At 31.2% G+C, this 11,245-nt stretch overlaps 1 protein-coding gene across 2 annotated transcripts in view; it reads right to left on the bottom strand.

The window, feature by feature from the left end:
* Positions 1–5,121: 5,121 nt before the first annotated feature.
* LOC143195892 (lachesin) overlaps positions 5,122–11,245 on the bottom strand; it is a 266,563-nt gene continuing 260,439 nt past the window's right edge. For both annotated transcript variants that reach the window (XM_076403404.1, XM_076403405.1), the window contains exons 8-9: positions 11,164–11,217; positions 5,122–5,381 (exon numbers count right to left, since the gene is read on the bottom strand). In XM_076403404.1, coding sequence (XP_076259519.1) covers positions 5,248–5,381; positions 11,164–11,217 — 188 coding nt within the window. In that variant the 3' untranslated portion in view covers positions 5,122–5,247. The remainder of the gene's footprint in view (positions 5,382–11,163; positions 11,218–11,245) is intronic.

Below are 11,245 nucleotides of genomic sequence, written 5' to 3'. Positions count from 1 at the left end.
CAATCGTAGAATATAAAAGTGAAAAATGGATCTTTATTAAGAGTTGAAATGGAAAATCTCTAGTGTGTTATAGTTTGAATATGTATGTATGTTTGTGTATGGTGTAATATTACTAAAATGGTTCTGGTTAACATTCTGGCTACTATTGAAACTACTAAATTTAAAATATTTCGATAGATTTTTGAGTAAAAGTATAGCTTCGTAATAATTAACAATCTATTCTAGGAACTTATTACATAACTATTTTATTTATATTTTATGCTCTATTTTATTTCTTGTCTTCAACATTTTTAGCCATATTCTTTTTCAGACATAACATTTTTCTCCCATTTAAGACTTCATAGGAATTTTACTTTGAAAAATTCCTGGTCACTGGCATGAAGAATTAAATCTAATTTCTTAAGTGGTAATCGAATCAGTGTATGGCGAAGGTCTCAAATGAGGTAGAATTTTCCATTCAGACTTTCATAGGTATTTCAACATTTTGATTTTACTTCTGTGTCAATAATTTGTATTTATTGCTTAACTTAAACCTTTTCAATTTCATTTAAAGCATTTCACTTCACTGCTGATGAAAGTACGATGATTTACGTAGGTTTAAACTGAAAACTGAAAAATAATAAATAAAACAGGTTTATATAATGTTCATTTCTTGGTCCTTAATGAAGTATAACAAAGCTGTCCCGATAAAAATAAATTAAATAGTTTAATATAAAAACCGGGGACATTTTCCCATTTTTTCTTTTCAACATATTCAGTGTATGTTTATATTATGAGTTTGCAAAAAAAAGTCGGCACCGTGAAGTGATTATATCTGCTTTAATTTTAAAATATGGCGTTTTGAAACAGGTATTTTATATTATTTTTACTTAGCTGATACTTCAACCCAACTAGTTCCCTAACGGAAGAAACAACTTTAAATATCTCCAATACAGCGGTTGCATATTAAATTTAGGGACCGTGTTAAATTGGTAGTATCATCCATCAAATGGTTTGTAATAATTATATTATTGAACACATTTTTCGTTCAAAAATATTTATAGCATAATTGTATTGTTTTCAAACCATTTCGAAGCAACTACTCTTTTAAAGACCTTTATTTTAATAATTAATCTAAATTGCAGCCAAATATTTCTTTGAATGTTGCCTTACTTAGCGATTTTTTTAAACTGTTCTACCACTTTGTCAGGAACACCAGAGTTTTGACTCCTGCTCTACACATGAGTGTTTGTAATTATAACCTATAAATAAGTATAAAATCTTACAGGAAATTGTTATCTCAGTGACGCCAATAATCCACATATGAGTTTGACCAAATAATAACACAGAAAATATGGATACAATACATTATTATATATATAAAAAACATTTTATACTATAATTTTATAGTAGCTTTTTTATTATTTGCCTATTAGATAAAATATTTGCTAACAAAACAGTTATATTGGAATAACCACTGGAAAACTGGACATTTAAACGAAGGGGATAGAATATTCCATACATAAGCCTTTCAAAAACATTCTAATTTTATTAAGATTTCATACACAGCTCACTTAATCCTTTTTCAATAAAGATATGTTACTATTTGATGAATTTATTCGGAATGTGAAGATATAACTCAAGTCTTTTAACACATTTTAAGTTCTTCTAAAGGTCATAGTCATCATCACTTCATTTTAATAAATCCTTAATCTTATGTATCATTTTACTTAATTGATGAAAGAATAAAGACCATTATGTTGTTGATTTTTTAAAAATTTTCGCCCCATTATTTAAGAAAGCTTTTGGGATTTAAGTTACAGGTTTAAAATAAATAAATAACTTATAAAAGACTATATTGATATTTTTTAAAATAAAATCGTGATATTACTACATCGCTACTGTTAGTATTTACCACAGAAAGTAATAAAACTGGTCATATTTAAGTTTCAACCGAAATTTCCTGTTTTTAATGTTGAAATACTCACCAGCTAGTACGGTCGAATTTATAGCCTAACATTGAAAAGTTTGCGTTAACCCATATCTCATATTCTATAACCTATATCAAAACGCCATTGTCTTTATCTTCTTGTCGTAAATTTCCCCATAGTCAACTAATTACATTTCCAAACGTTGTAATGTTTGAATTATGCGGCTGGTTCTAAGCCCTAACGAACAATGGCCCATGTTAGGAAATCATCATCTCGTTTACGTCAGGCATGTTGAATCTCCTGACCTAAACTTGACAACAACATGATGTACGAGTCTAGACCTATACTAAATCAATCTTTAGTTATCTCGAACATATGTCTAACTTTAATTATATATTGCTAATTACCTGAATAATAACAGTATTCCGAATAAGAACTTTTCTAACGATTGAGATAAATCTTATTAGTTAATATTATGGTTTAGATACTTGATAAACATTATGTGATGTGAAACGTTGTTGTGAAACGTTGAATCAAAAAGATTTTTTCCGTTTATCAAGACTGATCAAAACATATAACTGTAGCAGCTAATATTTATAGGAACATGAGTTCATCGGAACATAATGAATAACTTTTTAGGAAATATATCAACAAATATAACATTAATTTTATTCGAATAAAAGAAAGCTTTGCTTGAAAGCGTATATTACCTTGAACTCTGTACTTATAATTCCATTCGAGGGTGATACACTGATTATAGCGACCCTCCAAATTTTCGATATGATTTTTGAAGTACGATTTGTCCTTTGCTTTAAAATAAGCCTCAGTTTCGGCGATCACCTCTTCATTCGACGAAAATTCCAGCAAGCATGCTTTTGGGATCTGAGAATAGGAAATTGTCCTTGGGGACCAGCTCTGGAAAATAAGGTGAATGAGAAAGCAATTCGAAGCCGAATTCATGGTATTTTGCCATCGTTTTCAGTGACTTGTGACACGGTGTATTGTCTTGGTGAAGCAGCACTTTATTTTTCTTCAAATGCGACCGATTTTCGGCGATTTCGTCCTTCAAACGGTCCAATAACGCTATGTAATAGTCGCTGTTGTTTGTCCTTCCTTTTTCAAGGTATTCAATGAAAATTATTCCATGCGCATCCCAAAATACAAACGCCATAACCTTGCCAGCCGACTCTTACGTTTTTCCATGCTTTGGAGCGGGTTCATCGTGTGCCGTCCACTCGGATGGCTGTCGATTGGACTTCAGAGTGAGATGATAGAACAAAGTTTCATCCATTGTCACATATCGACTCAAAAACTCGAGTTTATTACGCTTGATCATCTTCAAACACTGCTCCGAATAATGAACTCGTCGTTGTTTTTGGTCAAAAGTGAGCTCACGCGGCACCCACTTTGCACAGAGCTGAATGATATGATGTACACGTTCAGTTGATATCTTTAAAGTGGTTGCTATTTCATTCAATTTCAATTTACGGTTATTTAAAATTATTATGTGGATTTTTTAATGTTTTCGTCGCTAACAACCTCTTTTTTGGGCATACACTGCGTTCACCGTCTTCAGTGTTCATTTCACCACGTCTAAACTTAGCATACCAATCCTTGATGGTTGATTTTCCTGGGGCAGTGTCCGGAAACTTGCCATCAAGCCAATTTTTTGCTTCATCTGCAATTTTTCCTTCGAAAAATCAATATTTTACCAACACGCGAAAATTTGCTTCACTCACTGCTATAATTCACAAACTAATGATCCGACAGCTACCAAATCTATACACGCATCTTTTGAGGATTAGCGCTACCTAAAAGACTTATCCTGTTAATTATACAGCTAATTCTGGTAGCGCTATCTATATGTCAGACCAGGTACTTTTCAATTGACATGTTAATATAAGATTAGTTTCATTTTTAACATAGATGCCTGAAAAATATGGATATATTAATATTTCTCAAACATTATAAAAGAAAACTTTTAATTATATTTATACCTTTAAAATCGGTACTTAGTTTTTCAAGTTTATTAAAAATATCGCTATTTTCATAATGTTTCGAGAATTTTTTCGTTTGATTTTTTTTTGGCCTAATATATCAATTTTTTTTACATTTTATTAAAAATAAGGATATATCTTTTGTAAAATATCGATTTTTTTCCTTGTTGTTGCAAGAAATATATATATAAAATTCTAAAATATCCTTTGGTTTAGTATTAGAGACTTTGTATTTATTTTACATTTTTATGTCAGCTTTATTTATGCATCAATCTAAAGATCCTTGTTTACATTTTAAATTTATAATAAAAAATATGATATAATATTATAAAACAATATTGAGCCAACAAAATAATACAACGGATAGTATAGTTATATTTATATCAAAATCAAGTGAACCTTAAAAAAATGTTAAGGTCAGGATAGAAAATAATATGACCCACTTGTTTTTAAAAGATAGTCTTTTATTTTAAGCCATTATTATCGAAAAGAAATGAACCTCACTAATGAATAACATAATTTGAGAGTATATTATATAGACATTTTGTTCATCGTCATCATACATTTTTTATTTACATAACATTAAGAAATAAAACTTATATACAGTACCATTATCTCTAACCCTATGCCTATGATTTAATATATAAAACAGAATGTGTATTGCGGAACTTTCTGGTCCTTATATCATTCATATAAATATATTATAACTACTATATAACTAGCGGAGCAAGCAAATCTATTATATCGCATAATCTAGTTAAAATTATACTTTGATCAAAAGAGGTAAGAATAAAGTTAAACACATTTTGATTTCACAGAGTCACTGTTTTTATTTCAAGCCACTAATATACAAAAAAAAAAGAAATTTATTAGTGAAATACTTTGGCACATTCATGTTTAACGTGTACGTATACATATTTCATTTGTATTCATTTAAAATTCTTTATTTACAGGCAATAGAAAAGTATATATACAATTTGAGTTCGTCTACTTTATTTCTCTAATACCATTTTATCCGAATCATCAAGCAATTTAACGAATTATAACTTTTATATTGCACGTAGGACTCGCCCTACTTAATTTATGTGTTAATAGTCGAGTTAATTAAACGCAAGCGGTTGAATTGTTTAATCATACAATACAGTGTAGATTATACATTAACTAAATATTAAATAGCATCGATATGTTTCTATTAGAGTCAAACAATAGTAACAATCCCAAAATGTAAAATTAATTCTAGTCAAAATAACTAAACGAAAATATATTTATATTAGCAGTGAAATAAGATATGTACTACAACTGCATCGATTCTGCATAATTCGTATTTAACATGTCAATAGTCAACTGGAGTTCACAAGTTGCAGGGCAGAGTATGTTAAAAGGTATAGTACATAATTGTATGGCATTGCTAAGAAGGAACTTGACTGGATGGTCATTTCCTTAGATCTTGGTCCCCTGGCTGGTTCTGCTACTCCTAGAAGAAATTAATAATTACGTTTGAATGTGTTGGGAATATATTAAAATGTAAATATTTAAACATTTTAAAAATAACTGGAAAATAAGTATAGAATTTATATCTTAAAGGTATCTTATTGCTAGGGTTGTTATTTATATTTCTGGTAAAATGATGAAACTTTTCCATGTATTGTTGAACCAAATACGCGTTTAGAACGCATCGACCGCTTCTTCGGTTGTTGAAATTCATTTAACACGTAATTTTAGTAGCACGTAGTTTTAATGTGCAAGAAGAAAAAGGTCGTTGGCTGCAAAAACGGGACTGTAGGGTTTACGAGCTACCAGCTCAATATTTTTTCCGGTTAAAAATTACATTATTTCAGTTGATGTGTCAGCGCTTGATATTCTTTTAACTGAGAATTAAAAAAAAAGTATTTATTGCCTACAATTTTAGTTTACAATAAATGAAATCCAGGTAACACTGCTGTTATTCTATTAAAAGCACCTCACTACACTGCACTACACAATGTCAAACGGTTTGATTCTTTTGAGTCTGTGTCATGTTCTGGTATTAACCAAGAGTTGTATTACTTCAATATTGATATGAGAATGGAATTTGTCCTTATGTCTCCTTGCAATTCTCTTCATTTCCTGCATGACAGTACATATCTGAAGGCTTCGGTGTAAGTAATCCATCCTGTTCTATCTCGGTGCACCTACAATACTCATCAGGAAATTTGTATTGTATTTAGATTATTTTTTGCGGAAGTTCTCCATAATTGAATTCCATATCTCCATATAGATTTCAGTACTTGTATAATAATAATTATCAGTACATACTAAGTACTGATAATTAAAATTTTCTTCCAATTAACATTTCTTAATTCCTTCCTATTCCATAACATTAATTCCAATTAACATTTTCCTAGACTTTAACTCCAGTTCTATATTTTTACATGATCCTTCCAGTGAAGTTTTTCAATAAGATTCATTCTGAGATACTCGTACATTGCTATATGAAATGCTAGTATTATTTATTGTTACTAATGCGTGTGTGATCTGATTATATATGAAGTGCACAAGCACAGACTTACTTATTATTTATATTGTCACGTGTCTGTTGCTGTAATTATCGTGTGGCTTATTCGCTATTGCGTCTTTTGTTGTAGAGTTGGCTTTTGCTTGTTCGAGTCTAAACAGTCTGGCTGTAATGTAATATTTCGGTGTGTTGTTTTGGCAACATTTTCTGTATCTTATGAACAAAGTTGTCATGCTATACCTTATCGAACGCTTATGCTATATCTAAGAATATAGCTGAACATATTTTTTGCCTTCATAAGTATAATTGAAAATGATTCGCCTCTTACTTACTATATCCGAAATTTCTCCGAAGACTTCTTACTTCAATGTACTTCTTGTGCGAACAGTTTTGAAGGAATTTCAATATTTAAATAGCTTGAATGTTTTTTCGGATTTTGATGCATTTTGAACATATTTTTCCAGTATTTGCTTGTACCACCCAATCTTTATCAAAACTGTTTTCAGTCTGGATACAATTTCATATGAAATAGCGCACCTGCTACATTTTATTGATACTGAAAATAACATTTCCTGTTGTCATGGTGGTCATTATTATGGAAGTAACAAAAATGTATGATTGACGATTTTTTGTAAAAATTTGTTTTTCAATTAATTTTAAACATGTTTGTTACTATTTTTGTCAACAAAATGCTATAAATCCAACACTTTGTGATAATAAGTACCTACATTTTGTACAAAATTTACTAGCAGTATATATTAAATATACTGGTGTAAATATTCACTGATATGCTGAAAAGTAAAATGACCAGTAAAATGAAAATTAATTTTACTCTGAAATTATATTTACACTTTAATTTAGTATAGCATTATTACATTATAATTTAATCCAATATCTGATATATGTGATCTACATCAATAGAAAATGTAAGCCGAGTATAATTATATAGTAGCATCAAATGTATTCCAGTTTTATTAGAAGCTTCCAAAGGTTTCAGTCAAAAATTATTTGTAATGTTGATGTTAACACATTTAATGGTTTCATACTGAGTTAATTTAAATTTTAAATTTTCGAGAACTAAAGCCTGAAATAGTCTTTGAATATTATTGTGTATTTAATGCCAATTCAGAGTAAATTCGTGTATATAAATTTAATATGAGCCATAATCATTATAAAATGAAAATATTTTTCAACAATAAAACTGGTGCCCTATTTAACACATGCCCCAATAATATATTACTTATTCTTAAGACCAGGTCTAGTTTAGTAAACTAAATATTCAAGGTAGCATTACGTTCTTGCATGTATTATGATTATTTTTCATCAAGTGGTAATCAAAAGGCACTATGTCTAGTGAGTATGTTCGATATATCAGATATTTCTATTAGAGCTGCAACAGTGCAACATCCTCAACAACTTTTGTAACATTTGACCGAGCGTTGTCATGCAAGAAGACGATCAGTTGTCTCTCACTAGTATTTCCGTTTTTTTGCTGCAAGACGTTGAAATTATTTTAATGACGTCGGTGCCAATCTGCAGTAATAGTTTTATTTGATTTTAATAGCTTGTAATGATCTGTGTCTTGCCTATGTCACCATAAGCACAGCAATATTTTATGGCTTAATATAATTAGGCTGTTTAACAGATCAATTTAAAAGTCCCTCACCAGACCCATAGAGGGCACTACTAGAATTAAACCGATATGTTTTCTTGTTAGTCCTAACCCTTAGAAGATGTGTGAATAAATTTGACAGCTATCGCTATTTGTTAATTATAACATTTTGAGTAAAACAACTTTTCTATTGTGAAAAAAATGGATAAAAAGGAATTTGGCGTGTTAATAAAATATTGCTTTTTGAAGGAAAAAAATACAGTTGAAGGAAGAACTTGGCTTGAAGCGGAGCTTTCGGACATTGCCCTAGGAAAATCAACCATCAGGGATTGGTATGCTAAGTTTAGACGTGGTGAAATGAGCAGCGAAAACGGTGAATGCAGTGGACTCCCAAAAGATGTTGTACTGACGAAAACATTAACCAATCCACAAAATGATTTTGAATGAGCGTAAATTGAAACTGAATGAAATAGCAGATACTCTAAATATATCTACTGAACGTTATATCACATTATTTGCGAATATTTGGGTATGAGGAAACTCTGTGCAAAGTGGGTGCCGCTTGAGCTCACTTTTGACCAAAAACAACGACGAGATGATGATTCGGAGCAGTGTTTGAAGATGATCAAGCGTAATAGACCCGGGTTTTTGCGCCGATATGTGACAATGGATGAAACATAGCTCCATCATTTCACTCTGAAATCTAATCGACAGTCATCCGAAAGGACTCCAACATCCACCTCCACATCCTGTAGAACCCGCTCCAAAGCGTGGGAAAACGCAACAGTCGGCTGGCAAGATAATGGCGTCTGTGTTTTGGGATACGCATGGTATACTTTTCATTGACTACCTTGAAAGAGGAAGGACCATCTGAAACGACTATTACATAGCGTTATTGGATTGTTTGAAAGACGAAATCGCCGAAAAAACGGCCGCATTTGAAGAAAAAGAAAGTGCTGCTTTATCAAAACAATGCACCGTGTCACAAGTCAGTGAAAACGATGGCAAAAATCCATGAATTGGGCTTCAAATTGTTTCCTCATCCACCGTAATCTCCATATCTGGTCCCCAGCGACTATTTCCTGTTCTCAGATCTCAAAGAGTGCTCGCTGGGAAGAAACTTTCGTCGAATGAAGAGGTGATCGACGAAACTGAGGTCTATTTTAAATCAAGGACAAATCGTACTACAAAATGGTGTCGAAAAGTTGGAGGGTCGCTATAATCAGTGTATCACACTTGAAGGGAATTATGTGGAATAAAACAAACTAATTTTACCAAAAAAAAAGTGTTTTACTATGGTAGGCCCGGGACTTTTCAATTGACCTGTTATATTCATAATTTCCATTCTCACTAGCAGGCATCGCTGTTCAAAATACATGCCTAGTACCTAGTACCCAAAATATTAAGAACGCCTTGTATATATTATGTATTGTGTAAATATTTTGTTTTCTACCATTAATAGTCGTTTATAACAATATGTATCTTTAACATCACCAAATACATAATCATTCAATTCGTTTTCTATGTGCTTTTATGTTTCCGTAATATGTGACCAATTAATGCCATAGAAAATACAAGGTTACTTTACAAAATTCCACAGTTTATTAAACGTTTTTGACGGTTGTTTCTGGCCGATATATTTTTTATGGGAATCAAGGACTTCTACTACTTCCATTACGCATTAATATTTATTTTTGTTTCTCTCCATTATTGGATATAAAATATTAAAATGTAGTTATTGAAATATGAAACATGCAATTGTCCATGACTATTGAATTCGATTGAAAGCTGATATATTAAATTATAGTGGCAATATTTTATCAAAATGTAGTACAATATCTTTTTCTTCTGGGAATCGCTTGAATTACTCAAAAATATTACTCTTACTTTTCGTCTTTATTTTCATTGTGTTGTACTAATATATACTTGATAATATAAAAATTATTTTGCCATTTTGGCAGGAGGAAAACTGAACTATTAATGATATGAAAAGATGAGGAAAAAGGATGGGTCCGACATCATGCACTACTATGTGCTTTTGATAGCACGTCAAAGTTTTAGGTTGTCATTGCACGAAGGCGTTTTAAAAACAATAAAACTTATCTACGAAATATTTTCCAAGCTCAGATAATATGAAGAAATGAGGGAAGATATTGTTCATTGTAATTTTTCCTTCTCTCTTCTGCGACATGTCCGTCTGCCTCGGAACAATAAGCCAGTATCTTCACCATTTTCAAAAGTGTTTATTATGTTTTTTATGATCGCATCTATTAAGCCTAGAGTCAATCGGCCCAGCTCGTTTGTATGTCATGCGTAAGCCTCTTCTGGTATTATGTGCTGGTTTAACTTATTTCCTGCTGCACAGTTCTCATATTAAGATCTAGATAAATGTACTCGTTCCCCATGCTTTGAAGACGGTTCAATATTACTATTGTTTGCAATTTCTGATATGTGAATGCTATGTGCTCAGATCCACTTAATGATGGCTTTGAGTGGCGAGATATTACCAAAGCACCATAGTTTGCTGTCGAATTTTTTGGTTTTTGTAAATTTAAGGATTGGTCCAGATATGCTTCTGCCAATTTAATCTACGATCCAAGTAGAGGCCTAAAAATTTTGCAAATGTAAATAGTATGAGTGGACTTAGTTTGGTTTGCCTTTATTCCCCGCCGGTTAAACCATTTTTCTATTTAATTCAAGTTGCGTTGGAGTTAGAGTGAAATAGTTTCAATAAAAACGAAAGTATATTTAATTTTATAAAATAATGTATATAAAATCGGGTGTAAATCGTGTCAAGCTAGGTTCTAAGTACTCGATTAATTTCTTATATTGAAGTAAACAAACAGTTTTCAACAGCTACCTGAATAGTTCGCCATAATTCTTCAATTGATACATATAGGCAAAATATTTTATTGATATAAATAAAGTCGAGCCTTTTCATTGTTAATTTACTTCAAATATTGTTTTGGAAAAATGTTAAATCATATTGACTAATTATTATTTATCAAGTCAGATAATATAACTATAAGTCATAATGAACTTCGAAACTTAATTAAAACTCGTTTATACATATAATTTCGCGCTCTGATTGACAACCCATCAGCTCGCATCCAAACTTTTTTCCAGTCGTTTCATGGCCATTAACTTTACCTCCGACTATTTCCGAATGGCTGTCATACGTCGAAACTGGATTCAGCTTGATCTCTGCAACAGAAAAAAAAACAAACGGTCA

This window comes from Rhynchophorus ferrugineus, unplaced genomic scaffold (assembly GCF_030347505.1).
Source record: "Rhynchophorus ferrugineus isolate W39M unplaced genomic scaffold, kcgeb_rfMv2 rfM4, whole genome shotgun sequence".
Taxonomy (NCBI): domain Eukaryota; kingdom Metazoa; phylum Arthropoda; class Insecta; order Coleoptera; family Curculionidae; genus Rhynchophorus; species Rhynchophorus ferrugineus.
Note: the sequence above shows the minus strand (reverse complement) of the source record. Positions and strands in the feature narration are given on the sequence as shown.